The sequence below is a fragment of the Onychostoma macrolepis genome, chromosome 13 (assembly GCF_012432095.1).
Source record: "Onychostoma macrolepis isolate SWU-2019 chromosome 13, ASM1243209v1, whole genome shotgun sequence".
NCBI classification, from domain to species: domain Eukaryota; kingdom Metazoa; phylum Chordata; class Actinopteri; order Cypriniformes; family Cyprinidae; genus Onychostoma; species Onychostoma macrolepis.
The window spans coordinates 4955349-4981969 of NC_081167.1; the positions used below are offsets into that span (position 1 = coordinate 4955349).

The window sequence follows — 26621 nt, forward strand, 5'->3', positions numbered from 1 at the left end:
AACAAGAGTATTTGAAGGAAACTCCTCCTTCATTGCAGTTTCCTCGTGAATTCCTGCAGAATCTAAATGGGGTTCTTCCCATTGGCACCCTTCTTCTGACTGTTGCGTATCATTGAACAGAAAGTGGGGAACAAGAAGAGATAATACATCAGCATATTTTGCTCCATCCTCAGAGCAAGACTCTTGCCCAATCGTTGGAATGCATTCCTTATGGGGAGGTAGAGAAAGTGAGGAGGACCAAAGAGCTTCAAATCGATCCATTTTCCATGATAAACTCTAAATAGTCACTAGGATCTGCAGTTGAGTGTCCGTGTTCCCACCTTCTGCTGGCGGAGCTGGCGTTAGGCATTTAGTTGCCCCAACCACAATCTCACGGCTTGTGTGTGGAGTCATGACCATCTTGTGAGTGCTTGTGCGCACGCCTGTCCAATGAACCTAGATCCTAGACAGGAAACACGCTGCAGCACAGGGATTATCCACATCCTCTCTCAAATGAGCAAACTGAGAATGTGCCAACAGACAAGACAGAGCAGGTTACGTTAAGCCCGGTACACACCAAGCCGACGCCGACAAACTAGTGGCGACGAAAGCAGACTGCAGGGTCAGCTCACGTCGGCAGCATCTGGGTCCAAAGTTGCCTTGACACACCAAGCCGACGCTCGACACCCGATGGCCAAGTAGCACGTCGGTTCTGCGCCTTTCTCGCGCACTGGTTCGCCAGCTGAACAGCCAATCAGAACGATCATATGGCCCGACTGACCAACGAGCTCCGATGCCAATTCAACATGTCGAATCGGCCGAAAAAAAGCCGACGAGGACCAACTTCAGCCGACGGCGCAGAACACACTGAGAAAACTTAGTCGGCCGACAAACAAAAACTGCCCGATGACCGACCATCGGCTTGGTGTGTACCAGGCTTTAGGTATATAACAAAGTCTCAGCTTTTTAAATTTTGTCATTTTTTTAAGAATTCAAACAATAAATACCATTTTGTGGCTCTATAATGTGTTGTGACAGATCGCTGTAGCGCTTCAGTTCAAGCGGCATGTGAACCGATCTCTTCCTCTTTACTAGTTATGGCATGAAATAAACATGAATGAACATCAGAAGGTATCTTGTTTCAACTGAGGAAAGATGTCAATACACACCTTTTTTCAAGCTGAAGTCCACCAACGTTAATCTATTCTCCTGTCTGGTTTGTTTGTTGGACAAAAATAGCAGATTCAGTGTTGTGATTGGTCAGATCGTCTGTCAATCAAACTCCCTGTGAATAGTCAATTTCATGGTTTACTACTGAGCATAGTACACACAAAATGTGTGTGATGTACATTAGGTTTTTATGACCACGTGTTCTCTGTAAGCTCAGCTTGCACATGCACCTAACCAAGTTGTTTCACAGTGGAAAAAAAAAGACGGAACAACACCAAATTATAAACTATAACAAGCCTATCTGGAAAATCAGTAATATTAACTAACTGTCAGTGGTGTAGTATTTAGGATCAGAATATGAACTTAATTAGGCTACTGCTAAGAACTATGAACAAAGGATAGACTAGTTTGCAAATCACTAATGAACTGGTCAATATAGCAAACAAGAGTATGGTGCTGCACTGGAGAGTAGTCAAGCCTCAAAAACCAATTGACGTCATAGCTTTGTGTTGCGCTAACACAGAAAGGATTAATTCTGCTTTCTAATGTGCTCTCAAAGGGGGGTGGGGGAAATATATGACCCCCTACATAAAGCATTTATACTAATAGTGTATTTATGTTTTTTAACATGTGCCTTAGCTTTTTAATTGTATTATATTGTGAATAGTAGATGTCTTATCTACACGTGGATCTAAAGAATATTTCACATAGACTAGATACATTATAGTTATATTTCACATTTTAATAGACTATAGCCTACATTATATTTCACATTTTAATAATGCTTCAAACGAGAGGCTGAAAATGTCGTTTTACTAGCATTGAAAAGGCCTGTGGGCATTTTTCTATAATAATCCTATTAGGATCCAAGGGGGAAAAAAACTCCTTCTGTCAAAGAGAGAGCATTGACGCAAGCAGCTCTGACGTCAATAGAGCTGCAGTGAATGGGGGCGAATGAAGGCGAATGTTACTCGCAGTGCTAGAGTGATCTGCGATAGTCCTCTTGCAGAAAATGACAATGCAACCTGTTAAATACAAAATTTACAGTTACGAATGTATATTACGTCCACTTTACTCTACACAGCTGTGGCTTTTATTAGAATTTTTTTTTTTTTTTTAAGGATAGGATGTGTATTTCCGACTAGACTGTTGCTAAAGATCAGAAATTATTTGCCCAACAGTTGCATACAATAAACCACACCTGTTAAAACGTACGAAAATGCAGTTCGTACGGAATTATTATTGATTAACATGCTTACTGCTTTGCGCCTCAACAGGTGTTCACGCTCACTGAACTGACAAACTTGTCTAAATTGTTATGCTGAGGAATGCAAATTCAACACGTTTAAGACAATTTAGGATAATTTTTGACACAAAAATGGCAACAACTCAGGTGACGCTGTGACAGCTGTCATTTCACGTCACTAAAATCCTGAGGTGGGCTGGGGTGCAATGATATAATGCAAATCAATTAATACATATTTCTTGTGCGTTTTTCTGGGAAAGAAAACAAAACAGCGAGGGTCTGGGAATAGCAGAAACTCGAAACTGCAGCAATTATGAGTGCATGTGTTCATGCCTTGCCTTAAGATTTGTTCTGGTTACGCATGAGGCTACCTGTTATCCCAAAACTGTTAAGTCCTTTCAATGCAACTGTTCAGTTCCTCACGTGAGACCTAAAACATGTTTAAATTATAGTTCCAGTGTAATTATTGCAAACAAAGTAACTGACTGGTGGTAGCTTTCTTAGCCGACACAGGTTTACAGACAACCGTTTCATTTCGAATGTTAAAGTCTATGTTGCTTGCGTAAAATACGCGAGTTCATCACTTGAGTCAATCTAAACTGTAGCCTTGGCGCCATTTGCGGAGGAGGTTACTGACGTCATCTGTCTCTTGAATGGAAACGCGAGAGCCCTGATGATGATGCTACTGCTGATGGAGCCTTTGTTTATACAGAACTCTTGAACTGTTTCGTGCCACCAAAACACACAGCACGTTTACGCTCGAAAAGCTACGAAAACTACCTCTGCGCAAAGTTTAAGACACTAAAAATGAAGAGAGCGCTAACATCATGAAGGTTCGGTCACTCCGTGGTTTCCTAGCAACCGGACTAAGAAGTTTTGAGAAGAGCGCGCTCAACATACGGCGACCATCGCTGCACAGATGATCTCTGTGTAAGAGCAAAGGTACAGTGTTTTGTTCAGTCCGTCCAGTATTTGAGGAGTTGGTGGTCTATTGGCGCTCTAAACTGGACCCAGTCAGAAAAAGAGAAATTCTCCCTAGATAACCCTTGTTTATGCGCTGACTTGAGTGGCAGACAACAGTGACTCTTTGCAACTCCTTCACAAGAAGTTCACCGGCTGTAAGGTTGACTGGCAGCTGGACACAGCGGTTATTGAGATATCCAGCATATCTGAAAATGTCACTGCTGATGTGTATCACAAAAACATGGTTAACAACACCCTGGGTGTTCGTGCTTCTGCGAAGGGACGAGCGCGATTTGAGTTGCAAACTGTCGTGGATGCGTACTTTTCTGCTTCAGTATAATCCCGGGAACACGTGATGCGCAAATCACTTTTGTAGCAACATCTCTCATTTGTCAGAGGAAAATCCGTGCGTGTTTCTTCTGCTTTAAGCCCGAGGCTTAACATATTTGAGGGTTTTTCGTTTTTCTTTTCTTTTTTTTTTCTTTTGTAATTCACACATTCTTTACCAGCATCATCACTCGCGCACCATGCCAACTTTTGCTCGCGTTGCGTTTGTCTCGTAGTGGAGAGAATTGGAAACTGTGGACGCCTGAATGAATGGGGATCGTGCTTTGTAAAGATTTCAACTGTCGACATCCTGCCAATTTTATGTTCTTGTCCAGACAAGTGAGTGTGTATCGTCCTCATTCGTACTATATCCGTTTTGAGCCAAGACCAAACAGACAACAGAGAACGCGTCACATTAGACCGCCAATGTCGAAGAAACGCAAAACTCCAGACGACGGCGGCGGCGAGGATTCCCTTCAAGAAGGTATGAGCTAATTCCTCCATCCTTTGACTGGCTTCTCATGGTGGGGTCATTTCAGAAAATTTTGGACTGCACCAGCACATTAACATACAGCTTACGCAGTATTTCAAAGCCATTGTTGAGATTGACTTAGTGTCATGATTGGTGTCTCAGAGACCCCAAGAATGTACAAGCCAAAACATAACAGTATTTTCTAAATTAACCTCTTATTTTCCCAACAGATATGTTCCTCTGAATCCATTAGGCAGAAATTATTGATACTTTAACCCCCTTTTGTATTAGATAAATAATAAGGACAATTCAATTTGAACTTAGGAAGCAAATGGACTGACAGGAGTGAACTGCTGCACAGATAGATAGATAGATAAAGTAAAACACAGGTAACTGTGGTTGCCAGGACTTTTTAGTAATAATGTTACAAGCCAAGCGTTGTATGATTGCTTTTTTGGAAAACTGTATTTTACAACATCTAATCACATTTTTGGCAAGAGGGTTGTTGTACTGATTGATGATGATCAGCATCAATCTTTGCTTGTCACCAAGAAATTCACTGACTGAAAGCTGGGGTTGGAGCAGCATACAGGAGTCGAGTGGCATAATGTTATGTGATCGCTCGGTTCCAGCTCCACTACATGTTTTCCATTTACTCACTCGTGAGAGAAACCCGCTCTGAGTGATGAAGGAGTGAGAGGAAACACGGATGCTGACTTCAAAAACCTGCCTCTTGCTGCATGCAAAATTACATAACTCATACTTCTAATCACACACTTTCACAAACATGTTCCTCATAGAGTAGTCTAATATAGTAACAGCATAAATACATTGTAACTACATTAAAACTACTGGTAATTAATATAGACTATAGGTAGAAGTGAACTAGTTTGGATTTTGCACTGAATTGTGTCATTCAGCTACGTTATTCTGTCAGAGTCCTAACACTTTTGAGTAAACCACTGTATTTTAAGGCCATGGCATGCATGAGAACGAGAAGGACTTGGAGGTGGAGTACATCCTTTGGCTCCCACAGCATGAATTCAATCATTCGTTGTCAAGCACGAAATGTCAAGCATTGCTTGAATAAATTATAAACACTGGATTCTTTCATAGTACCATGGCATCACAACACATTACATTTATAATGCATCATATTAGTGTAGCAGTCCATGCATGCAGTGCACTGCACTGATGTGAGCCTTTTAAGAATGTAAGCCTCTCACGTGGTATTTACATGGAAATGTATTATCCCAATTCATATTTTGTTTGCTGCATGCATCTTACCAAATTCACCATAAGCATCTTTGATATTAATCCCTACACAAAATAAACAAACACACAAGCTCAGCTTTGCTGCTAGCATGGCTCTGTGCTGCTGTGTCAAATCCATGTGAAGGTCAGGCCTCTCTCGGGGTGACTGGAAGAGCACTGTCATGTTGTTTACACTGTGTGACCCAGCAGCAGGTTTGCTGGCCGCATTCTGTGAGTGTGAGCCAGAACGTGAGTTTCCCTTGGCTAGCACGAACAGGGAAGCGGGCACTTCCTTTAGCCTGTGGAGCATGGCATCTGCGTAACTGTGCAGGCTTGTACACAGTGCTCCGTGTCCATCATAAACTCACAAACAAACAATTAACAAAGACTACATAACTCTAAAAGTTTTAAAAACCATGTATAACCATATACCATATATATATATATATATATATATATATATATATATATATATATAGCTATAAGGTTAATATAATGTATATGGTGGCATTAAAAATAAAATGTATATTATTATTTATATGGTCAAAATTTTGAATAATTAAGGTTTTTGTTTTTCATTTATTTGATCAAAAATACAGTAAAAACAGTAACATTGTGAAATATTACAATTTCTGTTTCAATATATTTAAAAATGTGTTCCTGTGATGCACATCTGAAATTTTAGCATAATTACTTTAGTTTTCAGTGTTACATGATCCTTCAGAAATTATTTAAAAATGCTGATGTGGTGCTCATTTATTAAAAATGGTTCTCGTTATAGTAATTATTATTATCAGTGATGAAAACAGTTTTTGCCACTTAATATTTTTGTGGAATCCATGATCCTTTTTTTCTTTTCCAGGATTTTGATGAATCTACACACTCTAAAAAATGCTGGGTTAAATACAACCCAGCACTGGGTAAAATATGGACAAATCCCTCGATTGGGTTGTTTTTGACCCAGCGGTTGGGTTAAACATTTAACCCAACTGTTGGTTGAAAACAACCCAATCGCTGGGTTTGTCCATATTTAACCCAGCATTTTATAGAGTGTATACAGCCATTAACCATTCAATCAAATCTGAATTTTTCGTGATTTTGTGGCCATTTCATGCCATATGGAAGAGTCTGTCCACAAATTTTCATGGCAGTGATTTTTCTGGGGTAGGCTGCCAGGTCTTTTCCCAACCTTCCCCATTACACAGCTTGGGACTCACATTCACATTCACACCTATACAGCTAGTTTAGTGTATCAAATTCGCCTATGTTGCATGTTTTTGGATTGGGGAGAAACCTGAGCACCCAAAGGAAACCCACACAGACACTGAGAGCAAACAGTCTCCACATAGAACAACTCCAACTGGGTCTTCTTGTGAAACGACAGTGCTGCCCACTGAACCACCATGCCGCCCTTTTGATGCTTACTTTTCAACACTGATATTAATGAAAAATGTTTTTTGAGCACCAAATCAGCATATTAGAAGGATTTCTGAAGGATCATGTGACACTGAAGACTTGAGCAATGACTGCTGAAAATTCAGCTTTGCCATCAAGGTAACCATTAAGAAACTTCTTTTAAAAATCATAAATATTTCAAACTTTGAGTGGTATATATGCATATCAGCATGGTGGATCTGGACAGACATTTTCTGTCAGACACTTCAGTAGTGCATTAAACCCGGGATATGGAAAAGAATGAAAGGTAGGCTAGCTAAATGAGAAACTAGTAGTTTATAACATAATGCAATAATGTTTTTTATGTTATCAATAGTAGATATTATCCAGTGTTACCAAGAAAATAAATAAATGATAAATAAAAATAAGTCGTAGTAAATACTTATAAACACTAGATGGCATTAAAGTTTTGCGTCTCATCTCAGTTAGGAACTGTAGCAGCGATCACAATGCCATCCATCCATCATTACACTTATCACACACAAATTGAGTATAGAAGACCAATAATATAATATAATCATGAAATATAACAATGAAGGAAAGAAATAAAGAAAGACAGACAGACAGAGACAAAATGAATGTAAAAACATTTCAATGTTATATGATGATCTGTTATATAGGCTACAAATTGTCAACGATAAAATTAATTCATAAAATACATTGCGTAGTGAGGGTTTTTACTAGAATTAATATGTGATTATACAGGCCTGAGAAATATTAGAAATATAAATGTGTGTGTTTGTGTGTGTGTGTGTGTGTGTGTGTGTGGTTCAGGTATAACCTACATTATGAAGACAAAATGTCCCCACAAAGTTGTCAATATCCAAAACACTTGTCCTTGTAGGACCATTTTTGGTCCCCATGAGGAAAACAGCTTGTAAATCACACAGAATTAAGTTTTTTGAAATTCATAAAGTTTTGTGTGAGGGGCAGGTTGGGGTAAGGGGATAGAAAATACAGTTTGTACAGTATAAAAAAAGCCCATGGAATATTCCCATAAAACATGGAAAACCCAACACATGTGCACAAGTGTGTGTGTGTGTGTGTGTGTGTGGAGACCAATGATGACTGTAACATTAAGTGAGCTGTAACACTCAGATTTACCAATCATTTTTATTCAACCCCCCATCAGCATGTCTGCATTAACATTTGAATTGCAGACATGTTTCTCACGTATTTCTGCATTTGTTTCAATTTTCATTAAACTGTTTTTTATTTTTTTAAATAGAATGCATACATTGAAAAGAGAGGTGAGGTGAGGTATGGTGATGACGAGGCATAGCCAAATACTTATTCTGATCAAATAAATTTGGTTACCACCAAGATATACTGTATACTACTAGTTTTAATATTTCTATTTGAATTTAAATATTCTCTTTTAATATTTTTTTTACTACTAAAACAAGCTCAGACAAAATGTGTTATGACACTCTAAATCAGTGATCCTGGTGAACCAGATGCATGTTCCTGGGGTACTTGAAAAGATTTTGATTTTGTCACGTTAGTATCTTTTAAAAAATCAATTAAAATTCAGTGTAGTCAAGAAATAAAAATATTGAGTCTTGTGTAATCTCTTAAACTTGTGTAACTCTTTTCATTACAACAGTACAATGGCAGATGCATTTGTATCCAGAACTGTTCAAACCTTGTAACAGACAGTCAAGCTTAGGTGTTTCAATAAAATAAAATTAGCTGATTAGTAAACGAAATAGTATTAGTAATAATACTTAATGATATCCAGTACAATATCATTTAAAACACTGCCATGTCTGACCACATTTGGTGTCATATTTGAGCTATGCTTATGGGTTTGTAAAGCTAAACACTGGTCTAATATACATTTCTTTTATTCTTATGTTATTTTAAAATAGTAATATGCTCACATAATATGTACATGTATTAAAACAATATGACAATATATGGGTTGCATCGAGTGAAGCCTAAAAATAATATCTGACCCATCCCATATTCTTAATGAAGAATGTAATCTTTTGCCCTCTGACCAAATTTCCATTCTGTAAGCTGAGAATCTCATTTTTTGCTTATAGGCTTATACAGTTGTACTGTTATTAGATTCATAATTTAAAGCTTCTTGCAGCTGGTATTTTAGAATGTCTGTTTATTATAACTGACTTAAACACAAATCTCTGATCATTCAAATCCAACACGTTTTTCCAGATTAATCTGAATGATGTTGCATGTTTTACTATTAAATTATGAATCTACATATTGTATATTCTACATTCAAAAAATTCATAGTTGATTGAATTTACATTTTGAAATTATTTAGCACATTATCTAAATTGAATTACAAAAGAGAACATGCACAAGCAATTTATCATACAAGAGCCAAAAATTTGGGCCACGTTATTGAAGTTCAAGAATAAACCATAATTGGTTGATTGATTGTTAATTAATAATTGCAAATAAGTTTTCTGAAATGTCATGTTTAAATGCACAAATGAGGAATTATCTAATTAAATGTGCACTAATTTGCAAACATTCGCAGATAAGAAATTCTCCTTTCATTTTGTTTCCTTTTTTATGACTCCCTAAATCAGCAGATTAATTTTTAGCATAAATCAGCAGCATATTTTAGGATTAAAATAAAATCAGGCAAATGATATATGAACAAACACCTCTGTAAAAACCTTAAGAATATACAGTAGATGAGAATAAAACTGTAAAGTTTGGTGTAAATGCTACCGAAGGGGAGACTTTTGGCTCAGTGAAAGAGAAAAATAACTCATTTTGAGAAAATGGCCTTAAAAAAATATGTATGGTAATTGAAATATTCAGAAGCAAATAGGTAAAGTGCAATAAAATAAAGTGTGTTTGGATGTGTTCTATCAGATAGTTTCAAACAGTATATAATGAAAAGCCAAGTACCAGAGCATAAAAAAATTGTACTGTCTTGTCTTAAAAGTTTGAGTTAATAATATTTACACAATAAATCCTTTATAAGTATTTCATATTGTGCTTCAATATTCATAGCTTGTTTTTTTTTAAAATAATGGATCTTCATATTTTAAGAGTAAATATCTGGGTCTGTGGTAAAATAATAAAATCTCTGTATAAAAAGAACATTTTAAAAGTTGCAAAAATAAATGCTGAAGGTGAAGTGAAAAGTTTCCAAGATGATCCCATGGAACATAAAAGTGCCCATATTTGAGGAAACACCTAATGGCATTAACAGGACAGTCATTATCTGTGTGTATTTTCATTGCAATTATTGTGCTGGCTTAATTTCATGAGGAATTCAACTTAGACAGAGGCTATTCACTGCTGCAGAATAAATGCATTATTCTGAGATCGTGCTGTAACCCAAGTTTGTGTTAAGCACAGAACGCAGCACACTTCCACGAGAATGGCATGTACTTTCCAGGGGTTTGTGAGCCAGCATTAGAAAGATGCAGGGGGCCGTACGACGTCTCTGTTCAGAGCCCTTATGCGTACACAAAATATCCTGTCGCAGACAGAATGGCCCCTGACAGGCCGTATGACATCACTCGTGTGTGAAGCAGGGCTGCAGATGTAGGTGGGGGCTGAAATGGATGCTTTTGTGCAGGACGTACAGTGCTGAGTGCTGCTGACAGCCTCAGACTCTTCCTCTTGAAGATTTGTAGTGAGCATGTAACAGTTTTTTCCCCCGTCTTTCAAATTGAGAAAAAAAAAGATAAAATTATTAAAAGAAAATAGGCTAGCATTTATCATTTAAAGCCTCATATATAGATGTACACACACACACACACACACACACACACATATATATATATATACATTACGTAATGAAATCTCTGAGCACATGAAACACGTGTACCACACAATACACTGAAATACGAATCAACAATGTTGGCACATTATTACTTAGAAAGAATGTATTAAATTAATTAATTTATAATTAATATTTTTATAATTATAATTAATTAAAAGTGGGAGAAAAAAAGAAAAAGATATTTCAAATAAATGCTGTTCTTTTAAACTTTATATTCATCAAATAATCCTGAAAACAGCACCAAGCATTAAAACAGCACAACTGCACTGATAACAATCAGAAATGTTTCTTGAGCAGCAAATCAGCATATCAGAATGATTTCTGAAGGATCATGTGACACTGAAGACTGGAGTAATGATGCTGAAAATTCAGCTTTGAACATAGGAACTGTTTTTGAATATATCAAAATAGAAAACAGTTCTTTTAAATTGATATTTCACAATTTCACATTTTATTTTAAGGTCCAATTCTTGCTATTACTGTTACAAACCATTAACTATGACTTTTGCCTCAATAAACTTCTAATTTGCTGCTTGTTAATAGTTGATAAAGTAGATGTTAAGTTTAGGTATTAGGTAAGATTAGGGATGTAGAATATGGTCATGCAGATTATGTGCTTTATAAGTACTAATTAACAGCCAATATGGTAATAATAGGCATGCTACTAAGCAACTAGTTAATAGTAAGAATTGGTCCTTATGCTTAAGTGTTACCGAAATTTGCAAATGTTTTTTTTTATTAATTAAATTGAAGAACGATCAAAAAAGTACTACAAATTAAATAATCTGATTGTATGGTTCTGTAATTGTTGTACAGTTGTACGTGCTGTGTTAATGAATTCTACAGAGGGTTGGAAAGAAGACGTGAAAAGCGCATAATGCGTGTGTTTCAGCGAACAGGGCTGTGTTACGTGTGTGTGTGCTTGGTTTAATGTCACACACGCTTAAGAAGAAGTGTGAAGAAAGAGAATGTGTGGAGACGTAATTGTGCGAGATTTGATGTTACAGCACAGTGAGCCCTTTTAGTCGTCCCTCACTGACGTCAGCAGACCACAGTGTGGAATATATAGTGCCTAAATTCTGTGCTTGTTTTATTTTTTCATCATTTGTGTTTTTCCCTCTTCACGAGAGCCCAGGAGATGGTGACGCGTGTTATATTTATCAGCGTAATCAGCTCTTGGAGTTAATGAGGGCAATGATTCAGGTTCAGAACGGCCTCTCTGAAATTCCAGGTCACTGGTCTCAATGGATGTCACATGCGGGAGTGTAAGTGTGTGTGTGTCTTCCTCCATATTGTCCTCAGAGTGTGTCACAGTGACGTAGACAGGGAATGTTTAGGGAAAACGGTGTCAGGTGTTCTGGGCTGATTGATTATGAGAATCGTCTGACATTCAGCCGTTATGTGTGGGTTCAAGTCTCAGATGAACCCAGCGGTGACAAAATTCTCGTTACTGAGGTAAACTCCAAGAAAGCAGCTTCTGCTTTTTATCCTCTAGACCACTTATACAAAATTTATGGAGTCTGTATGGAAAAGCACAGAAGCTCTCTGAAATGGGAGAGGCAAGGCCCCCCTCCTCTGTCCTTTGTCTCTGATGCTCTGACTCGACTTGCCTAATGAAGCCAATGTGCCACAAAGCCCTTTCTTATTTTCATTGGCTTTAGCCAAGTTAGCAAGATCACTTAGGATTAGCGCTTTCCAACAGCATGGAAAAAGACACAAAAAGACAGCATAGTGAGAAAATGACCAAAGACAAAAAGCAACAACAGAGAGTTGGAGATTTTAAGACAGAGATGACAAATCGTAGCTGTGCATACACTGTAAAATGCTTTTGTCAAGCTAACATATATGTTGCGTGGTAACATTGAAATTAACTGTAAATAATGAGATATTTACAACTTTTGTACAAAATTGGCAAAAAAAAAGATCTCAATACTTTTTCAGATCGCTTACAATAAAGATAGTGTTTTTGTGCTGGTACCTTGCTTAGTTTTGGCCTGTCATGGACAGCTGACTCCCTTTTATATATACTTCATATTTTGTGAGGTGGTTAATTTTCTTTTTCCTGGGGCATTTTTACCTTCATAAGGGACATTTTTTCTTAAATTATCAAATGCATGAGTCATCTTTTATGTTAAAATCTTACATTTAATCAATAAATTCATTTAGAATAATAAGACACTATAGGGCTGTGACCAATCAAATCAAAGCCATTTTTGCACTGCAGAAGCTGCATCTGGGGAGGAATTTGGATGTTTTTACACAGACAGTTTACTGCAGCTCAGAGATGGCATGAATGCATTTACACTGCAACTACAACAGCATAAATAATTATGTCATTATGAGATTAATAAAAATAAGATTGTAATAAAAATAAAATTGTGAATATTGAAATATGAAATGATTAAAAATTATACTTTTAAACAAGAAATTAAAACTGTAAAAAGCTATAATTCCTTAACCTTTCCTCCAATTTATTTAATATTTATTCTCTTATTAAAGCTCAGAGTGCACACTTTAAGCCTATATTCATTATATAACTGTAACTTGAATAAGTTTTGTTCAGCAGCTAAAATAATAAAAATTGTGCCTGTGTTCAAATACAGTATATATGGACCTAACTGTATATATATAGGGTTAGTATACATACATATATATATATATATATATATATATATATATATATATATATATATATATACATACAGTTGTGGTCATATGATTACATACCCCTTGCAGAATATGCATATTTTTAAATCATTTTAACTAAATAACTAAATATTTTTATTTAGCACTCTCCTGAATAAGCTATTTCACATAACAGATGTTTATATATACTCCACAAGACAAAATTATAACTGAATTCATAAAAATGACCCCGTTCAAAAGTTCACATACCCTTGAATCTTAATAGTCTGTGTTGTTTCCAGGATGATCCCTGTTTTTCTGCGTTGTGATAGTTGTTCATGAGTCCCTTGTTGGTCCTGAGATGATTCTACTCCAAGCGACGTCCAGTACCACACCAACCTTAAGCTCTGCAAGTTTTGGGGGGTTATCAACGCCCCTCTCTGGCTGCTGTCCCACGTCTTTTGGGGGGAACGCACTGAGTCCGGCCTAAATGCCGAGTTCAGAGCCCTCTCCCCAAACAGCACGCCAAATACGCATAACCTTTACTCAGTTTATTATATGTAAGTGTGAACTCGTGAAAGTAGAAATCACACTGGCGTACAGCTTCTACAGAAGCATATGTCATTGCTTTATAACCTCTGAGCTCTCTTTTACCTTTGGAACACTACTGTTCCATTCTATTGCTCTGCACGTGTTGACTACAAGTGTGTATGTGGTGTTCCACCAGATATTGCAGCAAATAATTCCTGGCAGTTCAGTGGTGTGGGGGACAGGATAGGTGGTGTGGCAGAAACAGTGTATTGGATAGAGCTCTGATACAGATAAACACCCTCCCTTCCATCTTTTTTTTTTTTTTACTTGTTTAGATGGTGTTTTGATTCATGTGCTTTCTGCAGTCCCCCTCACTGCAGCCTTCAGCTCAACCTAACAGCACTTTCAGACCTTAAGACATTCATTTAAATCTTGGACCATCTTTACTTAAGAAATGGTTTATATTTTATCCTTGTTTCACCTTTTACTCCTGGGATCTTATTCTTGAATGCCTTGAATTCAGAATGTCACGTTACTGAAAATATGAGTGGTCAGTTTAAGTAACATTTATTTATATAGTGCTTTATATAATACAGACTGCATCAGAAAGTAATAAACAGGAAAATAATATTGCAAAATGTATAAATGATGTATCAAATTAAATTTCAGCTGTAAAACAGCTCTAGGGAGAACAACAGTTGCTTTATTCATCTCAATTGAGTTCAGTGTTGATTTAATTTAATTCAGAAACAGTGTCAATGTTGCAAAGTTTCACAGTGTCAGTGTTTCCAAAACTCATTGCACTTGTTAGGGTATTATTGGTGGTTGCTAGGTGGATGCTTACTGGCCCAAATAAAAAAAATAAAAAAACAACCCCAAGAAAAATTTATCATATTGATTGTGACAAATATTTAAAATATAAGTATTCTTTTCATAGTATGCAAAAAGTTGGTCCTGTCCTAGATCGGTTTAATGACAGTGGGCCGAAAGAGATGAATGTGGCGTCTCCCCCCGTGCTCTGCTACTGTGGCACCTTCCGCTCATATTCTCTTTACGGCACTGCTCACGCAACACTATAACGCTGCCCTAACGTCACTCTAATCTCAATATGCATCACTGCACGTCAGTGAATCTCATTTAACCAATGATCGCTGAGATTGAACGGCTTCAGAATTGCATACAGTATCAGCTATACGCATTTCAAAAAACAGGGTTTTATCTGTATTTGCTGGTTATCTAGCATTGCTTTTCTTTTGTTGCATAAAGCATAACTCGGATGACACAGGCAGAAATGTGGAGCTTATTTACAAAGACAAAACTGTGCAGGGAAAAATTGCAGTCACGATCAGATGAAACTAGAACATAAATAATATGAAAACCACAAACAGTGTGTGTATGAAAGCACCGTCATGCATGTCTTTGTAGTCTGGATGGTTTCTGGGGTTTTCTTTTCAGGTGCTGTGTAAATAGGGGCTAAATGCTTGCCTCTTATCATCGTTGTTGAAATAGTTACTAGCTGTGAAGATGAGTATAAGTTCCCTCAAGCCTCCAGGGACCCATTTTTTTCATAGGCCTGTCTCTGACGTCAATGCCCCGGCTGTCCTGTGGATTGTCACAGCAGACGTTTAAAGAAAGAGAGAATGTGTGTGTGTTTAAAGACTGCAGCAGAAGCCTGTAACCTTGCAAAGCAATACGTAGAGGAGGAGTTCAAAATCATATGTGTTGTGTTTGTGGGTTTTAAGTACATGTGGATGTGGTTGTATCTGTAAATAGGGCTTGGGCAAAATTCTGCATTTGAATGTGCATTTGAATTTAATTGTCCACACCCTGAAAAAAAGTAACCTACAAATGGTAAAACATAACATTTAAAAAAACCATCACTGAATCAACCTGAATACATTATTTATACTTTCAAAACTATTTTTATGGGTTAAATCAGGTAAAAAAAAAAATCTTTTTAAGGGGAGGTTACCACTTTTTACAGTGGTGAATGTGTAATTGGAATCTGAATTAGAATGGGAGGATGAGGAAATAACTCTACTGCAATTTGAAGAAATGCAGTTATGATTTATTTAATAAACAAATAATTTCTCGGTATAGGCCTTAATAATTCATTAAGTAATAAGTCTTTAAATGTTTTGTCATTACATCATTAAAGTTGAATATAAATATCTTAAAATTAGATTAGGTAAAATTAGGGAAATTAGATTTATTAAAATACAATGAAATAAATGAATAAATTACATATACACTGTAAGAAAAAATATGTAGAAAAACGGAAAAGGTACTGATGATTTTCTGCCAAGAAATTTTCTTTTAATGTACAAACATTTCCTTTAACCCTCAAACACAACACAGTGCAATGCATAATGCATAATTTAGTTTCTTTGAATTTTAATTATATTTCCTGAAACACTGTTTACAATTCTACATCCTGTTTGCTACCTCAGTTCAAATTCAGGAACCATGCTGTAAAAGACTTGGCAGGGTGAGAGTGAAAAAATAGAATTAAAAAACATGATAGAAATGTTTTAACCAAATTAACATCACGCTCCTTCTCCGAAAGCCCTTTGCAGAATTCCATGATGCCATTCTTTAAATGAATTGCAAGCAAGTAACTTTTTCTGTGCAGTCTGATACAATCAAATACAGTACCACCAATCATGACGCTAAAACTTACAGTAAGTGCTAGAGTTCTACGTTAAAAAAAAAAAAAAAAAAAAAAGTTTGTGGCTACTCTCAAAATGGACAGTCTAACATATTTTAACTTAGACAAATTATGTTTGTTACATGTTTTGAAGATCAGAAAATGTTCAGAAATGTCTCCATTACTTTTGTTTCTTGATTTTGAGTTTCAATTTCAGAGTTCAAATTCAAATCACTTAAGAAACTTCATTTGCTACAAATGAAAAAAATATATATATCTATGAATTCTATTCTAAACTCTAAACTCCATTCCCATACCCCATCAAAGTCCCCTGTGTATTAATTTATTATTATATTTTGGTTAATTATCATGCTTTAAGGCTACCATAAGGCATATTATCAAACAGTTAGACTGAAAAAAGTCTGAGACCACTATGAAAATGCATCTGTTTTGTATTTTTCTATTTACCACAAAATTTAAAAAAAGTCTAGCTGAAAAATAAGCATGAATTGTAGAATTTCTTAATTTGTAATTTACTAATGCTTCTTTTTGAGAATGATCCATATATACAGTATAAGGCATCAGCAAAGCAGGCTTATATTCTGCACAAATAGTATGCTAATATTCCATTTTGAACATAGCCTGTATTAAAGTGACTCAAGGTACACAAGTACTTTTGAGAATGTATATTTAGGGAGAACTCCTTTTTTCCAGTGGATACAAATCTAAGAATAAAACATATACAGTTTCAGCTATTACAGTTTTGTGTTCACTTACAGTAAGGAAATGCCCAGAAAAAGTGCTGTATTGTTCATTTGTGAGCATTAGCATGAAGTCAAGTCTATGACATCTATCTCATAAATAAATTGTTTGCATATATTGCTTTTTTCTTAATTGCATTATTTTTTGAAGATTCATTTTTACAGTGTTCCCAGTGTTCGCATACAGTACAAGCAGATGAGCTACAATAATTGTCCATTTCTCAAATAATCCTTTTGGCCTGTTATCGGAATTTTTCTATTTACAAAATATAACAAAAATTGTAACATGAGATCATACTTACAGGGGTCCACTGATAGAAAATGCTTCTGTTTTGCGTTATTTTGTTATTTAATACAAAATTCATTATGTTCACAATGTTTTAAATAATCCTTTGGCCCATTAACAAAATCACAGCACAACACTGTATTTGACAGACACTTTTGAATACAGAAACATTTAATACTTTAGCAAGAAACTGGTCAAAAACAGAAACTGGTCTTTTTTTTTTCTTCTTCAAATTTGACATTTGAGACAAAAATGATTTTGTTACAGATCCCAATAAACCTATGTGACATACAAATCTTCATTTCCAGCACCTCTAAGCTCGCTGATGTTAAGAGTAATACCACTTGAACATACAGAGCTTAGGAAATCCCTAAAAGCCGCATGACATAATAACCGCAGTCTGGTCTGTGAATATTTCCTCTGCCTCCAGGCTCTAAACACAGGGTGGTTAGAATGTGAAAAAGAGGTAGCTGTAAAATGACTCTTTTTATGTCTTGTCCACAAAGTCCCGACTGACATTTCTGCTTTACATTTTCTTAATGGATCAGCACTCCTCAGCCCTGAGCTCCCCACCCACGTCACTGTTGGTCTCCTCTGATGTGGCGTCTTACTGTGTTACAGGGCAGGTTCCTTCATACGGTTATTACCCTGTAATTTGCTCTGCCAGGGTATACACAGCTATTTACAGTGTGGTTGCATGGTAAAAGCGATGAAGTGGTGAACTAGAGAGCTGCCGTATGTCAAATCAAACAGACACAGGATCTCTGGTTTGAAAGACCTAGTTTATATAAGTTTAAATTGACTATGTTCCCTCATAATGTCAGAGAGGAAATGCAGTAGGATTATCGTACGATGAAGATTTGACTCGATGTGGACTTATTCCCCATGCAGTATATCATCTTATGGTGATGTCTGAGATGTCCTGTGATAAATACAGTGCAATGTCCAATCACCCATCCATTCATTTTCCAAACCGCTTTGTCCTATGTAGGATTGCATAGAGAGGACCTGGGGTGCGTTTCCTGCACAGTGACGTAACTCACTGCTCAACTAGTGCACTACGATGCATCAGCGGAGAAATTATAGACTAACTAGTCAAAACTGTTTTACTAAAAAGTAGTAACTTGGTGGCATGTCCATCATTTGAACCATGTTGGTTCAACAATAAATAGGACTGCTGTTTAAGGGATAGTTCACCCAAAAATGAAAATTCTGTCATTAATTACTCACCCTCATGTCGTTCCAAACCCGTAATACCTCCGTTCATCTTTGAAACACAATTTAAGATATTTTTGATGCATTCCGAAAGCTCTCTGACCCTCCCATCGACAGCAATGTAATTACCATGATCAAGGTCCAGAAACATAGCAAGGACATCATTAAAATATTCCATGTGACATCGGGGGTTCAACCATAATTTTACGAAGATACGAGAATACTTTTTGTGTTTAAAAAATACGCTGTTTACGTTTAGTGGATGCTCTCCAAAATGGTGCCAGGGTGATGCGGAGGAGACAAATTGTTGAATAAAGTCGTTATTTTTATTTTCACAAAAATTATTCTCGTAGCTTCGTAAAAGTACGGTTGAACCCCTGATGTCACATGGATTATTTTAACGATGTCCTTGCTACGTTACTGATCAGATTAAGATTAAGTAATCTGATTACTTTTTTAAGTAGTAAAGTAACGCATTACTTTTAAATTTCCAACAAAATATCTGAGTAATGCAAAAGTAATGTAATGCATTACTTTCTACAAAAATGAACGCAGTGACACAATTAATTACTTTTTTCATGGAGTTTAAAAATGTTTTAAAAGTAACCTTCCCCAACACTGGTAATAACTAATATCAGATTATTTTATAAAAGGCTAGAGTGACTAGAGTTGGCTAATAATGTTATTGGGAACACACCCCTGGACTGTCATGGATCGGCCAGGCTCATCCACCACTCAATCACAGCACACACCCTCACCGGAGTACTGATTGCATGCACCTGTTTGGAAACAACACCCTCATCAAGACCGCTTCAAAAGCACACACCTCACAGCACTCCACTGTCCGGTCTCGTTTTTTCGAAGAGGACTCTCTATGCTATCTACACGATACATTGAGCTGCCTATCTACCTGTATACTTACTTACCTTCTGTGTTTCCTCCAGTTTGTTCTCCTGGTCCTCGCTCCTACGTCTGTTCCTGTTGTCATCTCCTTGTGGATATTATCATTCACCATCATTATAAGAGGTGTGTGCTGTCTCCAGTTTCCCTTCCACAATCTCCTGCGAAACAAGGTTATAGTCTCCATCATTCCAAGAACTATTCCATTGCCCTTGATACTCACCTGCCATTACCGTCTGCATCAGTTGCTGTTAATAAACATACCTGTTTGCATTCTAATCCTCTGTGTGAGTCGCCTTCCGTAACAGAAGACCGGACCAACAAAGGATTCAGCAACATGAGTGCACCCGACCCGTTCCAGGAGATCGTGGATGCTCTCAAACGGATTCTCACCCCCACACCAGTCACACCACCTGTCACCAATGCAGCCACTTCTACTTCGACAGTACTTACCAGTCCCATGGCCAGACCAGCACCCTTCTCTGGCTCGGTGGAGGAGTGCAACTGATTTCTGCTGCAATGCTCGCTCGCTCTGGAGATGCAGCCGCATCTTTACACAACGGATAGAGCCAAGATTGCGTTCATCATATCCCTGCTAACGGGGCGAGCACTCCAGTGGACCGAGACCATCTGGTCCCAAGCCGGTACTGTAACTCAATCTCTTGATAATTTTATTGCACATTTCCGAGAAGTCTTTGGCAGACCAGTAGGCGATACCTCTATCAGTGAACAACTCTATCATCTCCTTCAGGGTTCTCTGTCCATTAATGACTATGCTCTCAAGTTCAGAATTCTCGCAGCGGCCAGTGGCTGGAATGAGCGCTCGCTTCTCACCACCTACCGGCAGGGATTAGAGCCGAGAGTGCAGCTTCAACTCGCTACCTAAGATGATTTCTATGGTTTGGAAAGATTTATACAGCTGTCCATCCGATGTGCTACTCCTATGCAGTCTTGTATTGATGAACATCAACTCTCACCCTTCACCCCACTCCTTCGCTGGCCAGACACCATCAGCCCTCCAGAACGAGGTCACGAGCCCATGCTGGTGGTTAATACTCGACTTTCCTCATTGGAACGGCAGAGATGGCTGACCCAGGGCTTATGTTTGTATTGTGGAGCTGGTGGGCACGTAATCGTCGCATGCCCAATTCGTTCACCACGACCCATGGTGAGTGTCACTAAGCCATCGATAATTAATATGCAGCCTCTCACCTCTGTTGTGAAACTTACTGCCTCCGATATCTCCCTTCCAGTACACACCCTTCCTCGACTCCGGGTCAGCCGGGAATTTCATCTCCAGGAATCTCTGCCGCCAGCTCAAGCTCCCAACCACTACCACCAAGTCCACCTACCAGATCCAGTCGGTGACCGGAAAACCACTCAGCCATAGACATGTGCGCCACAGCCTCTTCACTTACAAGTTGGACAGTTACACGAGGAAACCCTACATCTCCTGGTTCTGGAGGATTCCACCGCTGATGTGATCCTAGGGCGCCCATGGTTTGTGTAACACGATCCCGTCATCTCCTGGAGAACTGCTGAGATGCTGAAGTGGGGCAGTACCTGTTTTCCTGACTGTTTCCCTCACATTCCTCAGCCATCTCTTCAGTCCGAGACGCTTGCTGTCAACTCCACTTCCATCGAGAGTCTCGTTGAGAAACAGTCAGTTGACATCCCAACCTGTTATGCCCCCTTCAGTGATGTATTCTGCCCGAAAAAAGCCTCCCAGTTACCTCCGCACCGGCCATGGGACTGTGCAATAGATCTGATTCCGGGTGAGCCAGTGCCCCGCAGAAAGATTTATCCATTATCACTCCCTGAACAGAAGGCCATGGAGGAGTATATTGAAGATATATATCAGATGTATATATCATGAAGGCTACATCTGCCCTCCTACGTTCCCTGCTGCTTCGAACTTTTTCTTCATGGCCAAGAAGGACGGAGGTTTGCGGCCTTGTATCGACTACCGGGCGCTGAACAAGATTACAGTCAAGTCATCTTTATTTATATAGCGCTTTTAACAATACAGATTGTGTCAAAGCACTTAACAGTATCAAATTGGATGATTGAGTGTCAGTAATGTATAATGATAAGATTAAACACTCAATTTTCAGTTAAATGAATTTCATTATTGAATTCAGAGATGTCATTGTCTAGCTCAGTTTAGTTTAAATAGTATCTGTGCAACCAAATCGGCGATAATCGTTAGAAATTAAGTCAATTAAGTCAAATTGACTACAGTCAAGTTTCCTTTTCCCCTCGTTCCAGCGGCATTGGAACATCTTCGCGGAGCCACCGTTTTCACCAAGTTAGACCTCCGCAGCGTGTACAACCTCATCCGGATACGTGAGGGGGACGAGTGGACCCTTCGTGACCCCTACTGGCCACTATGAGTATCTTGTCATGCAGTATGGCCTGGTAAACGCCCCCTCCGTATTTCAGGATTTCATGCATGAGGTTCTCTGGGAGTATCTGCATCGGTTCGTCCTCGTCTACATTGATGACATTCTCATCTATTCCCGGAGCATGGCCAAACATCGCCACCACGTTGCGGAGGTCCTGAAATGCCTGAGAGAATTCCATCTGTTCCTCAAAGCCGAGAAATGCTCCTTCCATCAGTCCTCAGTGCAGTTCCTTGGTTACATCATCGATAACGGTGGCATCCAGATGGACAAGGGGAAGGTAGAGGCCATCAAGAACTGGCCAGTTCCAACCACCATCAAGGAACTTCAGTGCTTCCTGGGATTCTCGAACATTTATCGAAGATTCATCCACAACTACAGCTCCATAACCAGTCCACTCACTAGTCTGTTAAGGAACAAGCCCAAATCTCTGTCCTGGTCACCAGCTGCCACTGAAGCCTTCGAAACCCTCAAGAAAGCCTTCACCTTTGCACCACTCCTCATCCATTCAGACCCCAACTGACCCTTCGTCGTGGAGGTAGACACTTCCACTACCGGGGTAGGAGCAGTGATGTCTCAGCAGCAGGGGACTCCCGCCAAACTCCATCCATGTGATTTCTTTTCTCACAGACTCAGCCTGGCGGAGAGAAATTGCGACATCGGCGACAGGGAACTCCTTGCTATTAAGTTGGCTCTGGAGGAGTGGAGGCATTGGTTGGAGGGTGCACAACATCCATTCCTAGTCCTCACTGACCATAAAAATCTGCAGTACCTGCGAGATGCTAAGAGACTTAACCCTCGCCAGGCACGATGGGTGCTCTTTTTTTCACTAGATTCAACTTTACCATCACCTATCGTCCAGGTCCCCAAAACGCCTTCATGCCCCCGAAGAGGTCAGTGAGGAACCAGAATCCATCATTTCCAAGGAAATCATCGTAAGTTCCATCCAATGGACCTCCAATTCAGCTACCTCCTCCAATGCTTCCACGGCTACTTCGCCGGGCTGTCCACAGGGATTGCAGTATGTCACCAGAGCACAACACACTCCCCTGATTCACTCCACTCACACTTCTCTGGGCACTGGCCAGCCAGGGGCCAACAGCACCCTCTCGCTGCTGAAAGATCGCTTCTGGTGGCCCAATATGGCCAGGGATGTGAGAAGGTTCGTCCAGGGTTGCTCCGACTGTGCCATTGCCAAGAGCCCACATCACCTACCATCTGGCAAACTTCTTCCACTGCCTGTTCCCAACCGAGAGAGCAAGAGGGTCTGGGACGCAGCTCACCATCAGCTCCAGCGGGCAGTGCGCAGAAGCAAGACGACAGCAGACCTTCGTAGGGCTGACACTTCATCATACCAACCTGGTCAGAAGGTCTGGCTGTCCACACGGGACATCAGGATGCGCCTGCCCTGCAAAAAGCTCAGTCCCAGATACGTTGGCCCCTTCACCATCATCAAGCAGATAAACCCAGTCACGTACCAACTTCAGCTTCCATCACAGTATAAGATTCACTCTTCCTTCCATGTCTCACTGCTTAAACCTTACCACCCATCTGTTTCTGTCTCCACAGAGCCTGGCCTGACAGAGGAACCCCCTCTTCCGTTAATCCAGGAGGACGGCACCATCTACAGGGTCAACGAGATCTTGGAGTCCCGGCGCCATGGTGGTCGCTTGGAATATCTTGTGGACTGGGAGGGCTATGGGCCAGAAGAACGGTCATGGGTTCCCAGAGAAGACATCCTCGACCCCACACTGCTGGAAGCCTTTCACTCCACTCATCCAGATCGTCCTGGGCCCTGAGGGAGAGGTAGACCACCACAACGTCAGGGTCCTCAGCCCTCAGGAGTGGGCCGTGGAGGAGGGGGTTCTGTCACGGATCGGCCAGGCTCATCCACCACCCAATCACAGCTCAAACCCTCACCAGAGTACTGATTGCACGCACCTGTTCGGAATCAACACCCTCATCAAGACCGCTTCAAAAGCACACACCTCACAGCAATCCAGTGTCCGGTCTCGTTTTTTTCATAGAGGACTCTCTATGCTGTCTACACGATACATTGAGCTACCTATCTACCTGTATACATACTTACTTTGTTTCCTCCAGTTTGTTCTCCTGGTCTTCACTCCTACGTCTGTTCCTGTTGTCATCTCCTTGTGAATATTATCATTCACCATCACTATAAGAGGTGTGTGCTGTCTCCAGTTTCCCTTCCACGATCTCCTGCGAAACAAGGTTATAGTCTCCATCGTTCTAAGAACTGTTCCATTGCCCTTGATACTCACCTGCCATTACCTTCTGCATCAGTTGCTGTTAATAAACATACCTGTTTGCATTCTAATCCTCTGTGCGAGTCTCCTTCCATAACACGGACAGATGGCCAGTCCATCACAGATCAAACATCACATTGCAAATCGGCATCAAGTAGAATTTTAATTCTTGCAGATGTGTTATGAACTTTTTCTGTGTGAGAAACTGCTCTAGAAATGTTCACATTGAAATACAATCCAGAAAGCATCCTAAAAGCTATAATTTTCTAAGTTGTTTAAACAGGACTCAAATTACAAAAACTCTAATGTTCTCAAACTAGTTGCTCTGACTTTTTCTTTTTTTTAACAGATTAACTACAAGTCTAATAGATTAACCATGTCTGAAAATGCATGCTGTCTTACTAGTTGAAGAAACAATATGCAAGCTCTTATTTTCTCCACTGACTCAAGAATCTGAATGCTCAGTCACCAGATGAAGAAATATTTCTAAGTTTTGGAAAGTGTGGGGTCCAACAGACGTCAATGGGACGTCAAAATGATACAGGAAATCCTTTGAATAAACCTCAGGGTAAAAAAGGATTCTGGAAAAGAAACCCAACTCCTGTAATAATTACAAATAACTGTGCTGCAAACTTGTGCATGCCATACTGGAGCAATGAATTGAAACATCACAAAGGTGAAGGTGCATTATTGACTCAAGATGATATAAACAATCCCAGTGTAAACAGAGATTTAGCATTAATATTTATTTTCATGCATGATTTTGGCAAATGAAAACCAGTTCTATTCCATTTTAAATGCTGTCTTTCTGTAGCCTGAACCACCTAAAACATTTCAAGCTATACATATCAAGAAATGTACAGATTTTTAACTTATAGTACAGATTTTTAACTTATCTATCTATATATATATATATATATATATATATATATATATATATATATTCAGAAGGCTATTTATTAACTCTTGGTGGAGTTTAAATATAATCTGTGCTGTAACAATACTGTGTTGGTTGTGATAAACTTGGACAATATACTGGTGATGTGATACTTAATAATGCACTAAGGTTTCTAACAAAAATGTACAAACAAGCAAAGAAATCACATAAACTGTCCTGGCCTGTGTTTCATATTTTCCAGTCTTTGTTCCCGTTGAATAGATATGAATAGAAATAAATATGAATAGAAATGATTTTTAGTAATGGAAGAATAGCTATAGTGATGTTTAAGTGTATGTGTCTTGCATCTCAGAATCACATACTATCACGTAAAAAACTAAATTATATTTGAATATATATATATATATATATATATATAAAGGTTTTAGCTCTTTTCAGATCCACTATGCAAGCTAATTACAGCATTTTAATAGTAGATTAGCAGCAATACAGCATATTATGCATTTGAGAAAACATATAAATTACACCTGGACGTTATGCAGATTTATTATTATGGTTGCACTTTAATTTACAGTACGTGCACTTACAGTGTACCTACCTAAGAAAGTACTGGTAATATAAGGTAAGTACATGGGGTAGGGTTAGGTTTAGGGCTAGGTTCGGGCAGGGTAAGTACCTAGTTTTTACCTAGTTATTGTAATTACTAAAATAAGAACATAGTATGTACATGAGTAACAGGACTGTAAAATAAAATGTTGCCATTATTATTATGGGATTCGTATTTTTAATGTCAAATTTAAGTTTTTTGCAGAAAAATTGCAGACGAGGATTAATACAATATCTGACGATACAGTGGTCTATGTGTAGCTCATATATTCATATAGATACACATTTTTTGGAGGGGGAAAACGTCGTTGCTGCAGGAGTAGTTTGTCATTAGTAAGCTGTGCCAAAACGAAAAACTGAGGTTTGTCCTCAACCCACAGAACACACACACACACACACACACACACAGAGAGAGAGAGAGAGTGCGCTTTCTCTCTCTCTCTCTCACACACACACACACACACACGAGTGCGCTCTCTTTCTCTCTCTCTCTCTCACACACACACACGAGTGCGCGCTCGCTCTCTCTCTCACTCACACACACACACACACACACGAGTGCGCTCTCTCTCTCTCGCTCTCTCACACACACACACACAGTCATTGACGTGTGCTGACGTCAGAGCGCGTCAGTCCGCAGCAGCAAACAGTTGATTTCTCCAGTTCTGCCGCCTGCCTTGTCACAGTAAATGCGGTGGTTTATGGCTCTTGACAGTGTGATTTTTACGCACAAACGGCATTACCTGTGTCAAAATACTCTCGGTGACTGTGAGATCTAGAAGCCAAAGAAACAAATCAGAACTATATGTACGCTAACCCTAAATGCACCGACATGTCTTTAT

General features: G+C 38.9%; 1 protein-coding gene across 2 annotated transcripts; it reads left to right on the forward strand.

Annotated features, from left to right (window-relative positions):
- Positions 1-2895: 2895 nt before the first annotated feature.
- LOC131551990 (uncharacterized) lies at positions 2896-25098 on the forward strand. Of its 2 annotated transcripts, XM_058795297.1 has the most exons (3): positions 2896-4169; positions 19651-19732; positions 23578-25098. In XM_058795297.1, the coding sequence occupies exons 1-3, from the start codon at positions 3956-3958 to the stop codon at positions 23816-23818; spliced, it is 537 nt and encodes a 178-aa protein (XP_058651280.1). In that variant the 5' UTR covers positions 2896-3955; the 3' UTR covers positions 23819-25098. The 2 variants fall into 2 exon arrangements, with proteins under 2 accessions (XP_058651280.1, XP_058651281.1); XM_058795298.1 differs by lacking the exon at positions 19651-19732.
- Positions 25099-26621: the final 1523 nt, after the last annotated feature.

Bases quoted from the DNA above. Each gene is read 5' to 3' on its own strand.
- LOC131551990 (XM_058795297.1), top strand. From the start codon at position 3,956: ATGGGGATCGTGCTTTGTAAAGATTTCAACTGTCGACATCCTGCCAAT. The intron at 4,170-19,650 runs GTATGAGCTAAT...TGTTTCCTCCAG, and splicing joins CGAGGATTCCCTTCAAGAAG to TTTGTTCTCCTGGTCCTCGC. The intron at 19,733-23,577 runs GTGTGTGCTGTC...CTGTCTCCACAG, and splicing joins ATTCACCATCATTATAAGAG to AGCCTGGCCTGACAGAGGAA.